The sequence below is a fragment of the Narcine bancroftii genome, chromosome 1 (assembly GCF_036971445.1).
Source record: "Narcine bancroftii isolate sNarBan1 chromosome 1, sNarBan1.hap1, whole genome shotgun sequence".
In the NCBI taxonomy this organism is placed as follows: Eukaryota; Metazoa; Chordata; class Chondrichthyes; order Torpediniformes; family Narcinidae; genus Narcine; species Narcine bancroftii.
Genome location: NC_091469.1, coordinates 286,773,000 through 286,797,481, shown reverse-complemented (window position 1 = coordinate 286,797,481; position 24,482 = coordinate 286,773,000). Strand labels below are relative to the sequence as shown.

Genomic DNA, 24,482 nt, shown 5'->3' with positions numbered 1-24,482 from the left:
GCACTGTAATGCTGGCATAAAACAACAAATTTCATGACATTAAATTCTGAGCAATTATTTTACACTCCAAAGAAAATCTGTTCAGCATTTTCCAGCACCACAAGCCCCAGTGTAAATAGAGATGAAAGGACTGAGCTAATTAAAAATGTATTTTGCATCTCCAAATAATTAAATTGTGTACAACCAGTACATTAATGAGGTCAGTCTCCGTTTCTTCTGCCCTGACAGAAAACCCAGGAATAATTTATATACTTTTTTCCTGGTATAGCAATTAATTTTGACCATTCCATTCCGACCTGTCAATCCAAGTTGACCCGCCTCGCTTACTGCATCAGTTGCGTCACTCAAAGTCAAGGCTGAACCAAACACTGACAATGCAATTGATCAGACAGGTGGTAAGTGAGTTTAGGGGGGCAGTTTGAAAACCACTGATTTAAAGAGTCCGTGTTAAAAGAAAGCTTGGTGTCAGGTTTATAAAACGACTTTTGTTTCCTTCCAATTAAATTGTTCTGATCATTCTATATGTTGAAACCAAAAACTCCAATAGACTGAGGCCGAAGCTGTTATTGAGTCTGCCTTCAGTGACTGCAGCATCACACGTCGATCTGAGTTGTAGAGTTAGTCCCTTTAATGCATTTGTAGATATTGCATAGGTCTGGTCTCTGGTAAGTCTCAACAAATGATTCGACGATGATTTGGAGTTGGGGTTCTGTATGCCCGCAGAATCAAGGTTTAGCTGTTAAACAATATTGTTGGTTCTTTTCGGTTCCACAACTATTTTTCAACATTTAACAAAATTTTTTTCATTTTGTAAGTTTTTTGGGTTTTTTTGAATTACTTGTTTTGGTGGGACAGGTACATGTGGTACTTTTGCATTGGGTTGCAGGCCAGATCAATTTGGATCCAGCCCGCGGGCCATAGGTTGCCCACCCCTGCTTTAGATCAATGGCACGATTGTAATCTAGACATGCTGCCCCCTTTTGTATATTCCCATGATATATTGTATATATTTGTATATTCATGTATAATGAATTTTGTTGTTCCACTACTGGTGGATGTGCTGTCAGCTGATGTAGACTAATGTTCTCACATTCCTTCTCTAAATCTCGTCTCCTCCGTAACCTTCCTCATACTTTAAACCAGTGGTTCTCAACCTTTTTCTTCCCACTCACATCCCACTTTAAGTAATCCCTGTGCCATCAGTGCTCTGTGAACAAACCGCTGGTTCCCCCCTGCCATGTGCAACTGGAATAAAGCAGTTTGATGAACTCATCGAACACTTCGTACAGACTTCATTGTTATTGAGTGACCCCTGCTGGAACGTGTCTGCATAGGTTGCTCAGTGGACATGCCTGTTCCAGTCAAATTGCTGCTGTTAACTGATCTCAGGAAAAGATTCCATTTTGCTAACCATATGCCAAGGTAACCATTTTAGTTAAATTACTGCTGGTTTACTGATACAGGTGGAAGGAGAAGTAAATAAGCAGAAAAACTCTGTCCCAATGCCACCGAAATTCAACCCTGGAATTGCATATATTTTATATATTGCCATAAACCGTAATTTCTGAAGGACTTACTCGGAAAGCTGCTTCCACTGGAGAAGTAAGCATGTAATGTAGGCTAGCACTGCAGTACTGTAAGGAGGGAAAGGTGCAGACTTGCGGAAATGACTGGGACCTTGGCTGCATGTAAGAGTTTCTACAGTATTATCATACAAAAATAAGCAGGGCAGTTCTCCTGGGCCAGGAAGTTCCTCACTGTCTCTTCCATTTTTTACCCTGTTTATTTCTGAACCAGTGCGATCTCGTCGCTTGAATTTTTTCGGTGGATTGTTTTTTGATAAATTATCGTCAGCTCTGTTCGTACGTTGTACTTTGCGTGCTTCAAGAAGAGACAACCAAAAACTTAAATTACATAATGTCGGTGTTTCAGTATTTATTTCATTTATGGTAGCAGCAGTGCGGCCCGCCGTTCAATCACTCATACACCATCCAGCCCACGGTTGCCCACCCCTTTTCTAAAGCAGGTTTTTAATTGATCTATAACATCCATTTCTCTGCTATCTGTTCAAACCCCCTCCCACAATCTTTCTCCGTGTCTCCTGTCCTCTGGCTTTGTCTCTCACTTCCCTTTTCCCATTGATTCCTTTCACAGAGCCAAAATCAATTCTCACTTTTCGTCTCTCCTGTTATCATATCCAATAACACCTTTTGTCTGTTGATCTGTACTCTTCACCCTTCCCGTTCTTCCCTGTTTTCCCCAGGCTTTGAATACAGATACCTGTCTCTCTTTTTCACTCATACCAGAAAGTCAGGCACCAGAAAACAGGGAGAACACCACCCCCCCCCCTCCAACACCATTTGAGAAGGAGAAACAGAGGAGACGACCCACCCACTGGACAGTGACCATGACAGCAGACCAGTGAGGGGTTCTGCAACTAAAGAACACACAAGCGATGGGGCTGTTGCTGCTGGCAACTGTGGCCAAGGGACTCATAACAGGCCATGGACTGCTGGAGGCTGGCTCAAGACTGGCTGAAGGGGTACCAAGTATCAGAACCGGGATGCGAGAGCGGGTCAAGGGTACTGAAGGTTTCCTGATTGTGTCGAAGGTTCAGATCTGGATCTCAAGCTCTGGTGGTTTGGATTCGAGTCTGTCGGCTGCAGGGACTACAGGAGTGCTGTAGGCGAATCCATGGACACTTGGGGACTCTGAGGGGACTCTCTTTTGCTTCTCTTTCTCCAGGCAATTTCTGATGATGGCGAATTTGTCTGACTTATGGTAGACAAAAGTAAATTCCATGTAACATTTTACTGTTTTTATTTCATGACAATAAATGAATCTTGAATCTTGTACCTTGAGGAAGGGCTCAGGCCTGAAATGTCCAGAATATATCTTTACCTCTTGTGGATGTTGTGAGACTGGCTGAGTTCCTCCGGCATTTCCGTGCTTTTAACTAGTCACAGCATCTGCAGACATTTGTGTTTCACCCTGAAGCCTCCTTCTCCTTGTCTCCACATCTCACATCATGGGAGATCAGAACAATGGACATGTCAATCCACAGTCATTTAAGATCCAACAAGAAAGAGAAGATGGGATTACAGTGATATTCCAACTCTCAAAACACTTTTAAATTGTTCAGGGAAGGAAATAAAAGTTTTAATGAGGGGGGATTGCAAACTCAGTGGTCTGGCTGAAGGGGGATGTCGGACTTACGCTGCTAATGAGAGACATTTATTGGGGCACTCTTGTTAAATCAACTCGGCTGATTGGACATAGATCATTTAACTGCTTGTTCATTAGAATGCCCTCCCTGAAGTAATTTAATTTTGGTAGGAATGTGAGTATATTCCCCTGGATTAATGAAGAGCTGAATTAAATTGCAGTCCTACACGTGAATTCTAGCCTTAAATACCAAGGACCTATGGCTTGCATTTTCACACCCTCTATGAATTAATGAGCATGAATTTCATTGCATTTTTATTTTATTAAATTACAAGAACAGTTTTACCTACATCAGGCTCTCAACTCCATTCAAAAGCATTTTTCTCCGTCTGTATCTTCTAAAGCATGTCTAAAATTTGTCTTGCTTTGCCATTCAAATTTAAATTAAATGTACTCAAAGGACTACAATTACGGGGAGATCTACTGTTATTTTATTTTATTCTTAAGAAACATTTATTGAAACAACAATATGCAAAGAAAATTTCCCGTGGTAATTAAGAGTGATGTTCAGTCAACCCTGAATTTTCAGGGAAGTAATGACATTAAAATCCTATTGACTCTCACTTTAGTCTGTAACAATTTATTTGAGAAAGGTACAAGGCACAATAAATTTTCCAGATGAGACATAAATGTCTCGTTAGTAAAAAGGCTTCAATGCATTTTCAAATTTAGACCAGTTCAGAGCCATAGAGTAAATGCTTAACACTGAATGCATTAAGATAATGGTGGGAAAGCATAGAATCCCTACTCAGAATTCCATTGCTCCCTTTTCCATTTCCCTGGATTCAGCCAGAGGCTTTTGTGCATTTTGAGATAAAATTTCAAGTCCCTAACAGCCGTCATTTTTGTGTGTGGTGACATCACTGAATTAGTGCAAAGAGTTAAAGAAGGAAGACTGCAGATGCAATAAACCGCACCCACAGGAGGTAAAGGGTAACCAACGCTTCAGGCCTAAGCCCTTCGTTGGACCCTTTGCCCAGGCCCAAAACACTGCATGACCTGCTGAGTTTCTCCAGCACGGTTATATATTGAATTGGCGGAAAATTGATTGCGTGCGTTGTTTTTCGTTTTCAATGAGCTCTCTGCCTGGAGGGAACTTCCCTGGGTACGATGTGTCAACCCACAGAGGTTTGCTGAAGGTTCCTCAGTTCAGTGTCCTAGAATAACTATCTTCAGCTGCTGCAGTGGGGTCCTTCATTCAATCAGAAGATCAGAAGAGGGGATGTTCGCTGAAGATGCAACAATATTCAATTCCATTATAACCTCCTCAACAAATGAAGCAAGACCTAGACAGTGTTAAGGCAGAGGTTGGTAAGTGGCAAATAATAGTTACTTCACAAAAATACCAGACCCTGACCACCTCCAACAAGAGAGAGTCTAATCACCTACTCCAACTCCAAATGAGTCTGTCACCATCACCATCCTGGGGGTCACCATTTACTAGAAATTCAACAGGATCAGCTTCTGAAATACCATGTTGATCAGGCCAGAGGGTGGATATTCTTTGACAAGTGACTCAAATCATGTCACCCCAAGGCCTTTAGGCCTCCTACAATGCACAAGTCAGGGGTATGATGGGATACTCTCCACTTGGCATGATGATGAGTGCATCATGCACAACTTCAAAGTAGCTCATCACCAGCCCCAGCAGCGGACCAGTGAGAGGCTCAGTGTCTGAAGGACCTACACAGGCTGTGGGTCAGCTGGTAACTGGCTCATGGTAACCAGGTATCAGAAGCAGGATTTGAGAGGATGCAGAGGGCAAGAAGGGCTCCAAAAGGTCCTCTGGCTCTGAAGGCTTCCTGACCGTATCAGTTTGGATCTGGAGCTCGGGTTGTTGATGGTTTGAATAGGAGTCTTTGATGCTACAGGAGGCTGTGGGAGTGCTGGGCTCAGCCACTCTGAAGGGACTTTCTCTTGTTTCTCTTTCTCCTATTGTTAGGGGCACTGGGCAATGCTCATGGCCACTCTCTGTTTGCCTTATGGCAGGCAGAAGTTGAAGTGTATCATGTATTTTACATTGTTAATGTATTATTAGGTGACAAAAAAAGGAACCTTTGAACCAGAACAAGGCAGCCTGTTTGATTGGCAAGTCAGCAACCAGACTAACATCCATTTCCAGGGCAGGATCGGCAAATACCAGAGGACATGTGTAAAAAGTTAAGGGAGGGAAGTCAGGGTTAAGTTTTTACACAGAGAGTTGTGGGTGTCTGGAATGCCTTACCGGGGATGGTGGTGGAGGCTGAAACATTAGGGACATTTAAGACATTCTTAGACAGGCTCATGGATGGAAGAAAAATAGGGTTATGGTGTTGGGAGGGTTTCATATTTTTTGAAGGAATATATGGGTCAGTATAACATCGAGAGCTGAAGGGCCTGTACTGTTCTCTGTTCTCTGTTCTCTCCACCACAAGCACACAGTGGCTGTCGTGTGCACTATCTACAAAATAAGTTGCAGTTACTCTTCCTCTGTAGGAAGCATCTTGCCGACCAGCAAACTCTACCATCTGCAGGGACCACTCCATGTGCCTTGGAAAGATGCTGCTGGTTCTGTGGTGTCACTGGGTCTAATTTCTCTTCAGCGGGAATCTGTGCTTCGTTTAACTTTACCAGCAAAGGCCTAAATCTCCAGAATAAAGCAAAATAGTGACATTAATCAACTTGCAAATAAGTTGCAGCTGTAACTTCAAGTGATCAGGTAATGAGGAACGAGGGTCTTCACACCCCCCCCCCCCCAACCCACCTCATTTAAAGTGACAGTCCCTACCTGCCCAATCGTTGGGGTTTTGCCGCAAATCACCAGCCCAGTATCCTCATGTATCAAATGTCTCAGATGCTCTGCAAGTGGGCAATCTATTTCCTTTAGAGGTTGAATCATCCCCGTTGGGGGTAGAATAGTCATTCCCCAAGAAACAGAGGAGCAACCCCAAGTTCACGCTTATTTCCACATAGAACACATAGCAACAGAGAACATAGACTAATACACACCGAGTAACACTGTATACACACGTGCACACTCCCAGCAACACTGTACACACTCATGCACTCCCAGCAACACAGTACTCACACACTCCCAGCAATACTGTACACACTCATGCACTCCCAACAACACTGTACACACACACACGCCCAGCAACACAGTACACACACACACACTCCCAGCAACACTGTACACACACACACGCCCAGCAAAATTGTACACACTCACACACTCCCAGCAACACTGTACACACACACTCCCAGCAACACTGTACACACACACACGCCCAGCAAAATTGTACACACTCACACACTCCCAGCAACACTGTACACACACATACTCCCAGCAACACTGTACACACTCACGCACTCCCAACAACACAGTACAAACACACTCCCAACAACACTGTACACACACACACTCCCAGCAACACTGTACACACACATACTCTCAGCAACACTGTACACACACACACGCCCAGCAAAATTGTACACACTCACACACTCCCAGCAACACTGTACACACTCACACACTCCCAGCAACACTGTACACACTCACACACTCCCAACAACACAGTACAAACACACTCCCAACAACACTGTACACACACACACTCCCAGCAACACTGTACACACACACACTCCCAGCAACACTGTACACACTCATGCACTCCCAGCAACACAGTACACACACACTCCCAGCAACACAATACACACACACAGTCCCAGCAAAATTGTACACACTCACACACTCCCAGCAACACTGTACACACACACTCCGAACAAAACTGTACACACTCATGCACTCCCAGCAACACAGTACACACACACCCAACAACACTGTACACACATACACTCCCAGCAACACAGTACAAACACACTCCCAACAACATTGTACACACTCACGCACTCCAAGCAACACAGTACACACACACTCCCAACAACACTGTACAAACACACACTCCCAGCAACACAGTACACACACACACTTAACAACACTGTACACATTCACACACCCCCAGCAACACTGTACACAGTCACGCACTCCCAACAACACAGTACACACACACTCCCAACAACACTGTACACACACACACTCCCAACAACACTGTACACACACTCCCAGCAACACTGTACACATTCACGCACTCCCAGCAACACAGTACACACACACCCAACAACACTGTACACACATACACTCCCAGCAACACAGTACAAACACACTCCCAACAACACTGTACACACTCACGCACTCCAAGCAACACAGTACACACACACTCCCAACAACACTGTACAAACACACACTCCCAGCAACACAGTACACACACACACTTAACAACACTGTACACATTCACACACCCCCAGCAACACTGTACACAGTCACGCACTCCCAACAACACAGTACACACACACTCCCAACAACACTGTACACACACACACTCCCAACAACACTGTACACACTCACGCACTCCCAGCAAGAGAGTACACACACACTTCCAACACTGTACACACACACACACTCGCAGCTGCACAGTACACACACAATTCCAACAACACTGTACACACACACATTCACAGCAACACAGTACACACACACTCCCAACAACACTGTACACACACATTCCCAACAACACTCTACACACATACACTCCCAACAACACAGTACACACACACACCCAACAACACTGTACACACATAAACTCCCAGCAACACAGTACAAACACACTCCCAACAACACTGCATACACACACACTCCCAACAACGCTGTACACACTCACGCACTCCTAGCAATACAGTACACACACACACTCCCAACAACACTGTACACACACACACCCAACAACACTGTACACACATAAACTCCCAGCAACACAGTACAAACACACTCCCAACAACACTGCATACACACACACTCCCAACAACACTGTACACACTCACGCACTCCTAGCAATACAGTACACACACACACTCCCAACAACACAGTACACACATACACTCAACAACACTGTACACATTCACGCACTCCCAGAAACACAGTGTACACACACTCCCAGCAACACTGTACACATTCACGCACTCCCAGCAACACAGTACACTCACACTCCCAACAATACTGTACACACACTCCCAGCAACACTGTACACACGCACTCCCAGCAATACTGTACTCACACACACACACACACACTCCTAGCAACACTGTACACACACTGACATACAACTAGTGACACTGTTTCTTTGTAATTTCTTCTAAATTGTATAACATCACATTTTCCACATTATACTCTATTATCATTTCATGGATCATTTTCTGCATCCTTTTGACAGAGTAAATGCGAATCGGCTCTTTCCACTTAGATTAGGAGATATAAATACAAGAGGAAATGGCTTTAGGGTGAAAAGAGAAAGGTTTAGGGGGAACATTAGGGGGAACTTTTTCACGGAGAGAGTGGTGGGAGAGTGGAGCGAGTTGCCATCTGACATGGTAAATGCGGGCTCACTCTTATGTTTTAAAAATAAACTGGACATGTTTGGGAGAGGTCTGGAGGATTATGGAATTGGTGCAGGTCAGTGGGACTAGTGGTGTGATGTTTTCAGCACAAACTAGAAGGGCTAAATGGCCTGTTTTCTATGGTTCTCTCTTTGCATAATTGCAAAATTTGGCTGCAATTTACTTGGTCCCTTTATCCATCTCATCCATGGATATTAAAACTGGTTGAATCCTCTGCACAGATCCTGTGGTATCCCATTCGCGTCCATGTCCAGTGGTGAAGTAACAAAGCCTCTCTGGGTGATGAAGATCGAACATTCTGTGCAATCATCACTCCCAAAAATGGCCCGTTTATCTTCACACTCTGTTTCCTGGTAGATCTTCACCACACTACACATGTCAATATATTATTTATTCAAGACTGTGCCAGACATGCTGAAAAAACACAATGTACAAATCCTAACAATGCCCTGTATAAAGAAATTCCAGTAACAATCAGTAACAATTCATACAGTCCTAGCAACATGCAGATAATAATCCCATACTCCCAGCAACACCCAGTAAACATAGACCCACTCCCATCTAGGAACTTCACTATGTACTGACACACTTAGAGAGATACTGCAAATAATGATGTGTTCAGAAAAATGGTTTATAAATACTAAAAAATACACTCAGTGACTCCTGTAAATGACACACTCCTGGGACCATGTCAATACTAAAACCCACCCATAGGTTTATCACAATTCTAATTCACTGCCAGACAGATAGCAACAGACCAGTGAATATGTAGGGACATTATTGTAATAAAGATGAAGAATAAGATTAATCTACACTTAGAGAGACTGGGATTAATCAGGGATTATCTTTATGAAGAGGAGATCCTGCCTGATTGACATGCAGTTGATCTAGTCGAGAGGAACTTCATGAGAGACTGGTGAAAAAAGAAAGACCTGTGGAATTGTGGGCAATGTGGTGAAGTAGACCAGAGGGTAATGGACAAAAGTGTTCAAAGGGTAATGGACAAATTATATACTGATCTTCTCCCAAACTCCTTTCGTGTAGACTTATACACTCCCAGCATTCCTGAAATTACTGACAGGACTCCTGGGGACCCTTGAAAATACTTAAGCATTCACAAATGATGACACTCTCCCAAGGACCTTTGTAAACACCAACAGAAACATACAGGGATGCTTGTAAATAGTGACACTATTTGTCAGTAAATACACCCTGGATCACTCTGAATGTTCCCAGCGACACTAAATATGTGACACCCTCAAGAACCTCTGCAAATATCTCTCACATTAATGGCTCCAGAACTCCTGTGAATACCAGCACATTCCTGGGAGTGGAGTGGTTGAAGCAGCCCTCAGTGGGTTGGTGGTGAGCGAAGCTTCAGTGTACCAGTTAGAGCGGCCCTCACCAGTGGTGAGTGAGTGAGGTTTCGGCAGTGAGGTGGAGGAGGATAAAGGTCATGTGAGGACTGCATGTATAGTCAGAAATCAAAGTTTGTACATGATAGAAACGTTCTCAGGTGTATTTATTTTAATGCAAGGAGTATTGTCAGAAAGGCAGACAATTTAGGACGTGGATTGGTACGTGGGATTATGACATTATTGCTATTAGTGAGTCTTAGTTGCAGGAGGGGCAGGTCTGGCAGCTCAATGTTCCGGGGTTCCACTGTTTCAGACATGTTAGAAGGGGAGGGATGAAAGGGGGAGGAGTGACAGACCAATGTAAGAAACAGAATGTTGTGATGGGGGAAATTTTAACTTTCCACTTATTGACTGGGACTCCCATTCTGTAAAATGGCAGAATGGCTTGGAGTTTGTGAAAAGCGTTCAGGAAAGTTTTCTAAATCTCAATGAGAGAGGTTCCAAAAGTAAACCAGGAAATTAGAGGTCAGTAAGCCTGATGTCGGTAGTGGGTAAATTATTGGAGGGTGTTTTGAGAGATAGGATATACAAGAATTTGCACATCCAAGGGCTGATTAAGGACAGTCAGCATGGCTTTGTGCATTGTAGATCATGTTTAACAAATCTTGTAGAGCTTTTAGAGGTTACTAAGAGGGTAGAAGAAGGAAAGGCTGTGAATGTTGTCTTCATAGCCTTTAGTAAGGCCTTTGACATGGTCCCACACAGGAGGTTAGTTCAGAAGGTTCAAACACTAGGTATCCATGGAGAGGTTGTAAACTGGGAGAAGACAGAGAGTGGTAGAGTGGTAGTGGATGATTGCTTCTCAGACTGGAGACCCGTGATTAGTGGGTGTGATTAGTGGGTGCCTCAGGGATCGGTGCTGGGACCATTGTTATTTGTTGTCTATCGCAATGATCTGGGTGATAATGTGGGAAACTAGATCAGCAAGTTTGCTGATGACACTAAGATTGGAGACGTTGTGGAGAGTGAGAAAAGCTTTCAAAGGTTGTAGAGGGATCTAGACCATCTGGAAAAATGGGTGAGAAAATGGCAGATAGAGTTTAATGCAGACAAGTCTGAGGTGTTGCATTTTGGAAGGACAATCCAAGGTAAGACATACACAGTAAATTGTAGGGCACTGAGAAGTGTGGAGGAACAATGGGATCTGGGAATATAGATACATAATTCTTTGGAAGTGGCATCTCATGTAGACAGGGTTGTAAAAAAAAGCTTTTGACATCTTGGCCTTCATAAATCAAAGTATTAAGTACAGGTGTTGGGATGTTATGGTGAGGTTGTTTCAGACATTGGTGAGGCCAAATTTGGAATATTGTGTGCAGTTATGGATGCCAAACGACAGGAATGTTATCAGTAAGATTGAAAGAGTGCAGAGAAGATTTACTAGGATGTTGCCAGGTCTTCAGGAGTTGAGTTACAGGGAAAGATTAAACAGGTTGGGACTTTATTCCTTAGAACAAAGAAGAATGAGGGGAGATTTGATTGAGGTTTACAAAATTATGAGGGGAATAGACAGAATAAATGCGAGTAGGCTCTTTCCACTTAGATTGGGAGAGATAAATATGAGAAGACATGGCTTTAGGGTGAAAGGTTTAGGGAGAACATTAGAGGGAACTTCTTCATTCAGAGAGTGGTGGGAGTTTAGATCAAGTTGCCATCTGACATGGTAAATGCAAGCTCACTCTTACGTTTTAAGAGTAAATTTAATAGATACATGGATGGGAGTGGTCTGGAGGTTTATGTACTGGGTCAGGGTCAGCGTCAGAACGAGTGTAGAGGAGGGCATTAGGGTAACCGGGTGGGACACAGTCCAACAGTCGTAAACTCACTCAGCTAGGGTGGGGGGGTGTGTGCTGGCGTTGGCCTACCTGCTAAGTGGACCTAAACCTCCTTCATTCCTCTGATGTAGCAGCCGAAAGCACTGCTTTTATTGTGTGGAGTGTCACTGGCATATGTCAAGCTGGATTTTAGTGATGCTTGATGCACGCTGGTGATGTGGGTGCGGGAAGGCCAGGTCGGATGGTGAGTGATGGCCACGAGCGTATGGGGACACAGCACCTTGGCGTCAACCATGGAATGGGTGCATCAGTGGGACTAGAGGAATGACATTTTGGCACAGACTAGAAGGGCCAAATGGGCTGTTTTCTATGCTGTAGTTTTCTATGATTCTACAGTTCTAATTCTAAAGATTGATACAATCCCAGGATCTGCTGTAAATAACAACATACTGCCAGGGATCCTAATTCATACCAATTAGCTACCTGGGTACCCTATTTCATTTCTAGTGGCCCCATTAAACACAGATTCACTCCCTAAGTACTGACACATCCCAGGACCCCAATAAATCTTACTGAAACAAATAAAGACTTTTGAAGCCACGATGGATTAGATGGCAATAGGAAAATATCAAAAGAGGGACAGAATTACAAGATTAGAGATGGATCATTTAAGCCTGGGGTATGTACGGACATCTTGTCAGTCATCCCTGAAACTCACTACCCTGGAATTTTGTGAAGATTAGATTACTGGAGGTACTAAAAAGCAAGCAGATATATTTTTGAAAGATCAGGGTGTTGAGGGCGATGGGGAAATAGGTCCAGAAAAAGAGATAAGGCTTGAAACAGATCAGCCATGATCATATGTCAGTGCACAGTTGATGGGCCAAGTCCTGCTGCAATTTCTCTAATACACATCAAGCCAAGTCCATTGTCATCTGATTGCACAAGTACAACCTGACGGATCAGCTTTCTCCAGTCCTTCGTGCTTTGCAGAAACATATACAGACATAATACACGTATAAACAATACATATACAGGACAAGTATTCATACATACAAATAAATATTGTTTCATAAATATGAAAGTCTTACATGGTTAGTATGAACAGTTCCTTTCAAACCCACCACCACCAGCCCACACTCCCAAGCCCATCCCAGGGGGAAAAAAAAAATCAGGTTAATCTTTGTTGCACTCCCACTACCACAAGTATATCTGTCCTTGAGTAGGGACACCAGACCAGAATACAGTTTTCTAGGCGCAGTCTCACCAAGGCGCTATGTAATTGCAGCAAGACATCACTCAAGTCCTCTTACAACAAAGGCCAGTGTACCATTTGTTTTTCTAATTGCTTGCTGTACCTGTCGAATAACCTTCAATGACAGGATTAATCCTCATCGAAAAAGCTGCTGCTCTCAGTTGCTAAATGTGCTTTCTAGTTTGAAGCATTGAAGGTGTTTTAATTCAGCTGGCACTCAGGACATTTTCTTTCAAGTATTAATTTCTCTGACAACAGAGTACTGATAATGCTGACTGCAGCAAGGAGAGAACTCTTGTGAACATGAGCTGGGTACATAGCAGGATGTGGAGAAATGGCATCATAACAATCATTCAATCACTAATTCTCTCACCTCACCAAACACCCGACTTAAAGTCCTATTTCCTGACCATATTTATTCAAGGTTAACACACAAAATGAGGAAGGTAATTTATTTGGAGTATGATTGTTTGAATATGATTGAAACTGAAGTATACATATTGAAAGATAAAAAATACCAGTAAACATTTTAAAAATTATTTTTAGCTCAGTTTTTCCAGCCAGGTAACAACTCATATCAGTTAAATATCAGCCAATCCAAGGCCACCCATAAATTGGAGAAGCAACACCTTATATTCCACCTGGGCTCTCTCCAAACATCCACTTCACCTGCTTCTGCTAACCTACTTCCTGTTCCCCATCCCTCTGCCTCCTTTTCTCCAGCTCTCCCCCCTCCCCTCTCCATTCACAGAGCCATCCCCCTCCCTCTCCATTCATAGAGCTATCCCCGCTTCCCTCTCCCTCTCCCCATCCCCTTCCCTCTCCATTCACAGAGCCATCCCCCTCCCCCTTCTTGCTGCTGTGCCCTCCCTCTCTACAATTGCAAGTCACTATTTTGCACTAAGATCAATAGGAATATTATCCATATATTATCCATCTCTCTTATATACTTATTGCTTCTTTTAATTCAATTATTTTACTAGGATTTTCTTTACAATATCTGTTTGGCTGTGGCAAGCAAGAATTTTGCTGCATTTAATATGTATATGGTCAATGATCATTTTGTGGCAAATAACCTGAAACTTTCCATTGTTTAGCTTTGATTGACAAACTTGTTTATTTTGCTCATATTTCATCATTAAACTGAAGTGTTTGACATCTGAGCTGATTTCTGAAAGTAACTGACCCTCGGTGCTCGCTCTCTCTAGAAGATTTTCCTTCATTTTAATCTCAGTGCACAGCTGCAGGATTGGGCCAGACGCACCTTCTGTGTGCAAGCCAGGTCAGGTCCAGGCTAGGCTTGACGCACTTCTAACACGAGGCAGGTCAGATCAGGTTCAGGCTAGGCCTGATGTATCTCCCAAGGAAGGCAGGTTACATCTGGACTAGGCCTGAAATACCACCTGAGGGAGGCAGGTCAAGTCTGGACCAGGCCTGATGCACATCCTGAGGAAAGCAGGTCAGACCTGGACTAGGCCTGATTTAGGCCTCAGAACAACCTCCTGGTACTTGAGGTATCCAGGCAGGCCACAGATTTCTGACAGCTGTTTTAAACTCTTCATCATCATTTGAAACAATCAGCATGCCATTGAGGGTAGTATTCCCTTTACAAAGGTGATAATTAGATAACAAGCTGAGATTAAAGTAATTATAGCTAGGCAGCTGGCAAGGCTATATCGCCATGTTGTAATATTGTTAATCCTTCAGCATCTGGTTCTAATAATAGTACAGACAAGAAGGTTTTTACATTAATTACACCAAATAATTTATTATAAGCACATTTAATTATAACTGATAAGAGAAGAGATAAACTGTTCAAAGAATTAATCCCTCTTTGTCATTGATAACAATAAACCTTTAATGCCACATTAAAACCCTTTACTTCAGAGGAGTGTGAACAGTCTAAATAGTAACGATTGCTTACCTAATAAGATAAGAGTTGATCAGTGTGTCAAAGTACTCGTGATACATGATGTTGTTCACGTGGCCATACTGATCGTTGTCTTGCCAGCGGGTCTGGATGGGCAGGAAGTAGGGGTAGGTCCCTTGCAGCCGGTAGGTGTTCTCTGAGTCAGGGGCCTGGGGCGCCACAGCCCTTCTCACAATGGTGCCAAAGGACCTCCACATGCTGAGGTAGCCCCACAGTCCCATGGTCCATCAACCAAGATACCAAGGAACCTAGAGGAGTTAACACATCCATTAGTCCAGCAAAAGAAGCGTCAACCATTATTTTACCTCTGATTTATTTTTAAAATCTTGTCTCAGTTGATGGGCATTCTCATTCAGAATGGTTTGATCCAGCTGGTAATCCAGTGTTTCCCAGAGGGAGGGCCATACAGACAGAGCTGCTGCCTTTAATACCACAGCTCAACTAGCTCAGGCCTACAAGTTGCCATTCTAGGCTCTTCCCGTTTACCTGCATTTGATCCATGTTCATCCATGGCTGAGACATTTCAGGTGGGCCCAAGATATCCCATTCCATCATTCCAAAGAAAAATACCTTCCTTCTATTACTGATCCCCAGATCAACACTGAAAACAAAGAATTTGGTTGATCATTTAATACAGCCATTCTCCACTGGGGGTCCATGGTCCCCCTGGGAGCCACAGCACATTTAAGGAGAGGCTACATAATGAAATTATTAAAAAAAAATTCTGCTTTTTTTATTTTTAATGGACTGTGGTTGGTAGGAGAGAAGTATGGAAGAAACCAATGAAACTTGACTGCTTCACAGGGAAAGGGACCCATAAACTTTGAGCAGAGTCCAAAGGGGGCCATAGGCCAAAAAAAGTTGAGACTGGCTGATTTAATGTCTGTTCATGAGATCTTTCTCTGTGCAACTTGATAGCATTGTTCCCTCCACTACGATACACGAGAAAGGGTTTGCTTTCATTGTACCTTTTTTGGGGATGTCCTGATGTTTTGATAGATCTGTTGAATATGTGTCCTTAGGAACAGTTTTGTGTTTTTCAAGAAAAGAATTATCATCCTGATTGACCATAAGATCATAAAACATAGAACCATAGAAACAAAGAAAGCTACAGTACAAAAAAATGGCCATTTGACTCCTCTATTCTGGGCCAACCATCATCTCACTAGTCCCACTGACCTGCTCTCATTCCATAATCCTTCAGACCTCTCCCATCCATGTATCTATCCAATTTATTCTTAAAACTCAAGATCACATTCACCGTCAGATGGCAGCTCACTCCACACTCCCACCACTCTCTGAGTGAAGAACTTCCCCCTAATGTTCCCACTAAACCTTTCCCCTTTCATCTTAAAACAATGTCCTCTTGTACTTATTTCCCCCAAACACAGTGGAGAAGTCAACTCACATCCACTCTGTTTATACCTCTCATAGTTTTGTAAACCTCTAACAAATCTCCCCTCATTCTTCATTGCTCCAAAGAATAAAGTCCTAACCTGTTTAACGTTTCCCTGTAACTCAACTCCTGAAGACCCAGCAACATCCTAGTAAATCTTCTCTGCCCCCTTTCAATCTTACTGATATCCTTCCTGTAGTTTGGTGACCAGACTGCACATAATATTTCAAATTTGGCCTGACCAATATCTTAAACAACTTCAACATAACATCCCAATTCCTATACTCAATTCTTTGATTTATAAAGGCTAAAATGCCAAAAGCTTTCTTTACAACCCCATCCACCTGCGACGCCACCTTCAGGGAACAATGTATCTGATTTCCCAGATCTCTCTGCTCCTCCACCCTCTTCAGTGCCCAACAATTTACTGTGCATGTCCTATCTTGGTTTGCTCTTCCAAAATGCATCATCTCACACTTGTCTGCATTAACTCCATCTGCCATTTTTTGGCCCATTCTTCCAGTTGGTCCAGATCTCTCTGCAAACTTTTAAAATATTCCTCACAGTCCACAACGCCTCCTATCTTTCTGTCATCAGCAAACTAGCTGATCCAATTCACCACATGATCATCCAGATGAGTGATATATATAACAAACAACAATGATCCCTGAGGCATACCACTGGTCACAGGCCTCCAGTCTGAGAAGCAACCATCCACTACCACTCTCTGTTTTGATTTCGAATCCAGTTTACAAATTCTCCATGTACCTAGTGTCTTAACCTTCTGAACTAACCTCACATGTGGCACCTTGTCAAAGGCTTTAGCTAAGTCCGTGTAGACAACATCCACAGCATTTCCTTCATCTACCTTCTTGGTAACTTCCTTAAAAAACTCTACAAGATTCATTAAACATGACCTATCACACACAAAGCCATGCTGACTGTCCTTAATCAGCCCATGACTATCCAAATACTTATATATCGTGTCTCTCAGAACTCTTCTAATAGTTTACCTACTACTGACCTCAGGCTCACCAGCCTATAGGAGCAGAATTAGGCCATTCAGCCCATCAAGTATTCTTGCCATTCAATCAAGGCTGATTTACTATCCTCTTCACCCCCATTCTCCTGCCTTCTCCCTGTAATCCTGGATTCCCAACCCAATGACTTGGGCTCCTCAGCCTTCCATGGCAACAAATTCCTCAAATTCACCGCCCTCCTCATTTCTGTTCTAAAAGGGACATTTTTGTTCTGAGGTTATGCTCTCTGGTCCCAGACTCCACCCTCCTTCCCAGGAAACATCCTCTCTACATCCAGGATTGGTTTTTTTTCAGCTCACACAGGTGTTTGCCAACCATGCCATACTAGGTAGACTGGCCCTATCACAATTCGTTCCAGCACAAAGCCCTGGTCAAAGCAAAAGCAGGCAATGCATCAGAGGGCAAAGACCCACAGGTCACCAATGACCCTGCGCATTCTCAGCTCAAGGTAGCAGGATATTCAGACTTCCACTAAATGTCTTAATCCAAACAAAAAACAACAACCTGCCACAGTGTAGTGGGTAAGAACTTCAAATTCCTGGCCATCAACATCTCTGAAGATCCATCCTGGGGCCACCATGTCGGTGCAATCTTGAAGAAAGCTCTCTAGCGGCGATACTTAGTGAGGAATTTGCGAAGATTCGGGATGTCACCAAAGACTTGCAAATTCTACAGATGTAGAGAGCATTCTGACTGGTTACATCACTGTTTGGTACAGAGGCGCCAATGCACAGGATAGCAAGAAGCTACACAGAATTGTGAACTCATGGGCATCAGTCTTCACTTCAACTAGGACATCTATGAAGGGTGATGTCTTAAGAAAGCAGTCTCTATCCTCAAGAACCCTCACTACCCAGGCCATGCCCTCTTCACTCTGATGCCATCAGGAAGGAGGTGCAGGAGCCTGAAGACAAACACCCAATGGCACAAAAACAGCTTCTTCCCCTCTGCCTTCAGATTTCTGAATGGACATTGAACCACAGACAAGTTGACCTGCTAAGTTTCTCCAGTTTTGTGTTTTTACTTCAATCATGGTGTCTGCAGACTTTACTGTTTTACTCCTTAGATGCTATCTTGCATTTTTTCTTCTTTTGCACTAATTTTTTTTTAATAGTATATTTACGGAAGTGTAATTTATAGCAGTTTTTGTACCTGTTATGCACAATAATGATGCTGCAAAACATAAAATTTTGTGACACATCATTCTGATTCTAATTCTAAACAGTATCTGCTGGTCAAACTCAACGGGCCAAGCGGGAGAAGCAAATGATCAGAGAATGTTTCAGGTCAAAACTCTTTATAAAAACTTTATCAAAACATCGACCATTCTTTGTCCTTCACTGATGCTGTTTGACCAGTTGAGTTCTACAATCCAGACAGCGTCTGCAATCTCCATCAACATCTGTACGGGTAATTCACCAGGGGTGCACTGAGAAATGCATAACCCACAGCAGGGCCAGCACCAGGATTACTAATGGATCAAAGTCCATTCAGATGAAAACAAATCCCCACACCCACACTCACACACACCCACACACACACACGCACCCACCCACACACACACACACACGTGCACACCCACACACACACATGCACACATGCACACACCCACACACAAACACACACATGCACACCCACACACATACACACACCCACACACGTAAACACACCCACACACATACATGCACCCACCCACACACATGTGTGCGCGCGCGCACACACACACACCCACACACGCGCACCCACACACATACATGCACCCACCCACACACACACACACCCACACACGCGCACACACACGCACAAACACACCCACGCACACACCTACGCACACACACACACACACACACACACACACACACACACACACACACACACACACACACACACACACACACACACACACTTCTAATTGACCTGGAACTGGATGACTGGGTTATTTCTGAGGGCAGTGAAGAATGAGTCACATCACTGAGGGTCTGTTGTGGAGTGTGACAGAGAGTTCAGTTGGTGATAGTCCTGTGGAGCAGGTGGGGGGATGAATGCGGGGAGTGGTTATATATCAGATTTACTTCCTTTGAAGGTTAGGGTCACCATTTTAGATACCAGGGTGTTTTCCAAATTCCAGGTTCACGGGCTTGGTGAGATCTGAACATGAATCTCAGGATCAATAGGTCTGTTAACATAACACTATCCACTGACTGGGAAAGGACATTTAACCACACCAAAAAATTACTCAATACTTTAGCCACCACAGGATGTTCTGATTGTGCAATACATTTTCATAGGTATGTCCTATTTTGTTGGAAAGAAAGTCCCAAACTATCCAAATGCAAAGCAAGCAAAGCAAAGCTGGTTGATGGCAAATGAGAGAAAAAGAATGGATTTCCATGATGGCAATGAACTGCGGCAAATCAAAGTGAGAGGTGATCAATTCTTGGCATGTCCTTCCACCAGGTCACGGTGACCATTTGTCTCCATGGATCCTGGCCGACCAACTGTCTCTCCAACTTCTCACTGTTTTCACCATCTCCACCACCTGGAGAGAGAGTGCAGCGGGAATTTCCATGTTCGCTGCTCAAACTATCAACCTTTACCATGCCGGCTCACGTCACACACACAAGAACATGCCTGGAGCATATCTGTGATGTAGGCTTGTGCAGTAATGGTTGGAAGTTCGAAGCGCTAACACTGGAGTTTCTCAGGTCCAGAGCCAATATTATAGAATAATTACCAGTTGAACCAAACTTTCTCCATAATCACTACAACTTGCATCTTGCCCTCCCAGTTGCACATCACGTCTAGGACTTAAACTACCACTCTTTAAAGACAATTGGTGCTTATGGTTACAAGGAGATTCCTCCTGATGCCTGAAGTTGTGCCCTCTTGTCCTAGACTCTCCCACCATGGGGGGGGGGGGGGGATCAATCTTTCTCCATCTACTATGTCAATGCCTTTCAACATACAAAATGTTTCAATAAGGGACCCCCCCTCCTTTCATTCTCCAATGAGCACAGGCTAAGAGTTGTCAAACATTCCTCACATGATTTCATTCCTCTGAACCCTCTCTAATGCTAGATCATCCTTTCTTCAATGAGAAGCCCAAATCTGATCACGATGCTCCAAGTGAGGTCTCACCAGTGCCTTATAAAGCCTCAACATCATATCTCTGCTCTTATATTCTATTCCTCTTGAAATGAACGCCAGCATCGCATTCACCTTCTTCACCACTGACTCAACCTGCAAGTTTATCTTCAGGCTGTCCTGCATGAGGACTTCCAAGACCCTTTGCATCTGGGAATTTTCAATTTTCTTCCCATTTGGAAAATAATCTGCCCATTTAATTATTTTACCCGGGTCCACACCAACAGCAGTGCTGCCATCTTGAACACTTGTTCTCATTGGTGCAGGTAAAGTATCTCCAGGGCTGTTCTGAAGGGACCAGGGCAGCTCTTCCCAGACTCCTGACCAATACCTATTCCCTTCTAAACACTCGCAAAACATAATCTGCTCACTTATTTAATTGCTTTTTTGTCAGACCTTGTCACACACTATTTAGCTTTGGTATTTCCTAAATATAAATTTAAATACTCTATCAAAAGTGTACGTAGCCTGTCTGAAAATAGCTTGAAGATATTATTGAATTGTTTATTGTCACATGTATTCAGTCAAAAACTTTGTTTTGCTTAATACCTGACATGGTGACAGGTTCAAGATAAAGGGAATTGACTGTTCCTTAGGAAACATTAGCAAATTTTCAAGATGTCCCTGCTCATTTTGTGAGATCTTTATTATCAACTCCCAATATAAGCGTGTTCAGTCAGCAATGGGTCAAAATCTCTCCTTTAACCCAAGCCTAATTGTTCAGTCAGCAATGGGTCAAAATCTCTCCTTTAACCCAAGCCTAATTGGGGTTCAATTGATATCATTCCCGCCCCTTCAATAGGAAGGTTGAGAGTTCAATGGCCCCCCCACCAGCCACTAAATGAGTTACTGAATTAGTAGCGCAGAGATCTCCTTAGGTAGCTGGTGAATTTATGAATTACTTCCCAAACTAAAAACCTTGTATCCGTTGTGATGTTTGCAAAAAATTAGAAGTGAAAAATATCAAGACAAAACCGTTCAGAAGCCACAGAGTTCAGATGTGATGCAACGAGGTGTCGGCTCTTCGCTCAGCCAAATTTGGTGGGGAAGGAACAGACCGTTCAGCTCACAGTCTGTGCTGACCATTGAGTGCACATTTACACCAGTCTTGATTTATTCCTCCTACATTTCCATCAGCTCCCCCGCTCCTTCACATTCTATCTCTCACCAGCACACTGGGTACAACTTACAGAGGCCAACATACTAGCCCACATGTTTGCAAGATGTGGGAGAAACCCCACAGGGTTAATGTGGAGAAACGGCAAATTCCACTCAGACAGTTCCCGAGGTCAGGGTTGAACCGGGCTGCTAGAGATGTGAGACTGCAGCTCAGCAAAATGTGCCGCTGTGCTGGCTGAAGGTGGTTCAGTGGAACTCTCCCTGTATCCTGACTGACAATGTTCTTGCGGATCTAGTGTGTATATAAGCAGTTTGAGCCTGAGAGTTTACTGTCACATACATAAGTACAATGAACAGAGACAGTGAAATTCTTACTTGCTGCAGTCACACTGGTATGTAAGAGACATCAACTATTAGATTTACTTTTAGCTTAGACATTCAGTCCGGTAACAGGCCCTTCAGGCCCACAAGCCCGTGCTGCCCAAATACCCCAATTAACCTATGACCTCGGTACATTTTGAAGGTTGGGAGGAAACTGGAGCACCCTTAGGAAACCCACGTTGACACGAGGAGAACATATAAACTCCTTACAGACAGCACCGGATTCGAACTCGGTTCGCTGCACTCCTTTGTGCTCACCACCAGGGTAACCATATAAATTTCTGTGATATGCCATGAGACAGAAAAAGAGATTTTAACTTTAAATTTAAATTTGGATATACAGCATGTTAATGGCCCATGCCACCCTAGTGCACCCAGTTATCCTACAACCCCGGTACATTTTGAAGGGTAAGAGGAAACCAGGCCCCTCAGGGAAAACCCACACAGACACAGAGAGAATGTACAAAATCCTTACAGACAGCTCAGGATTCGAACCCAAGTTCCGATTCCTGGTGCTGTAAAGCTGTTTCACTAACCACTACATCAACCATGCTGCCCCCCTCCCCATAAATATAAATGGATAGATAAATAAATATTCACATTTGTTGTTGCCATTGTACATTTTTTCACCAACAAAGAGTTTTAAATCTCATACAAATGCAGTCACTTCCAGCAATTGTTTCAATAGACAGAAGCAGCATTGAAACAGATTGTGAAAACCCCATTCAGAATGTCAAAGCAAACACTTTCTCCGAGCACTTCTATCTGCATTTCTTTAAGCTGACGTATGATTTCAGTACACTGGTTGTGGAAAGTTCATGGTGAGGTACGTTTAAAATGTCCTGACTTTGCAGATATGGAAGTAGCTGCTTGTAATGAGACTGCCACATCAAAATGAAATTTCTAATATGTTATGTTGGTCATTGAAATTTTTGACTGAGTGTGAGTGACATCTTGAACAGCAGGTGGAAATCTTTATGGTGACACTAGCCTTACACAATAGATTAGCTACTGCCACAGACGAGAGTCGGAACAGTGACTCAATACTGAACTTGCTTTTAGCAAAAGTAAATGTTGGGACAGAGCCAAAAATGTTAATCAGTAATTACTCCACATCAAGACTGGATGACAATGAGGAAAGTGATGGGAACAGAAAATGAGAAGAATCCCAGATGAAATTCGTCTACTTTCACTAAATTTTAACATGACCTTTCCAAGCTTCTCCTGAACAGATAAATGGCTTGATCGCTCTGTAACCATGAGCTCACCCAAGAGTCCGCTGACGGTCCCCTAATACACACCAATTATCAGTCAGCTTGCTGACCTATATTGGCTCCTGATCTGAAAATCCATCCAAGGCCTTGCACCTCCCAATTTTCTTTGCCCCCTTCAGTTCGACAAGCTTCCAGAAGTTCTGCACTCCATGCAGTCTGGTCTCTTCCATGACCCTGATTTTTAACGCTCTGTCACTGCCAGTCTTGCCGAGGACCAGAATTCCACACCTGACCCTCTCCATATCTCTTTCCTCTTCCATTCCTATCACTCGGCTTCACTTTCCTTGTGCAACTTGATGCGATCATTTATGTGAGGAAACTCCTGAAGTGTGTTGCTACCTGAGAGGGCCTGTACAAATATAGGTTGGAGTTAAATGATTAATTTCTCTGGTGATAATTCTGAAACAGAATCAGTAACCTGGGTGCTGTTAGGAAGCTAGTGAAGATACGAGGCTGATATTCAGAGGGTGGACAGCGTAGATTTGGCAAAGTAGTGATAGAGGAGTCAAGGACAAGAGGGCACAACTCATGATCGAAGGGCACCCATTTAAAACAGAGATGTGGAGGAATTTCTCAGCCAGAGAATGGTGAACTCCTGGAATATGCCATCATGGGTGACTGTAGAGGCCAGGTTGTTGGCTATATTTTAGGCAGCATTTGATAGGTATCTGAATAGTCAGGGTATTAAAGGTTATGGGGAGAAGGTAGGGGAGGGGGCTGAGTGGGAAAATTGATCAACTCATGATAGAATGGCAGAACAGCTCGACGGGCCGAATAGTCTACTTCTGCTCCTATATCTTATGGACCATTCATTTTCAAACTTAAGGCAGCTGGAGAATTTAAATTGGTAACTTCATCTGAAATAAAAAGTTGGTGTCAACAATAGGGCCCAAGAAATTGCTGTGAAGGTTGATCTGGTTCGCTCATGTACCTCAGGGAAGGGAAGTGGTTGTCCAAATCCAGCCCATGAAATTAGTGACAACTAACATAGCAACCAGCCTCAACATCAATCGGTGCTCATACAGAGCCTCCCGA

At 43.4% G+C, this 24,482-nt stretch overlaps 1 protein-coding gene across 4 annotated transcripts in view; it reads right to left on the bottom strand.

Moving 5' to 3' along the window:
• LOC138751679 (uncharacterized) overlaps positions 1-24,482 on the bottom strand; it is a 79,773-nt gene that overhangs the window by 23,000 nt on the left and 32,291 nt on the right. For all 4 annotated transcript variants that reach the window (XM_069914275.1, XM_069914292.1, XM_069914302.1 and 1 more), the window contains exon 2: positions 15,088-15,341. In XM_069914275.1, the coding sequence (XP_069770376.1) occupies positions 15,088-15,314 (227 nt within the window). In that variant the 5' untranslated portion in view covers positions 15,315-15,341. The remainder of the gene's footprint in view (positions 1-15,087; positions 15,342-24,482) is intronic.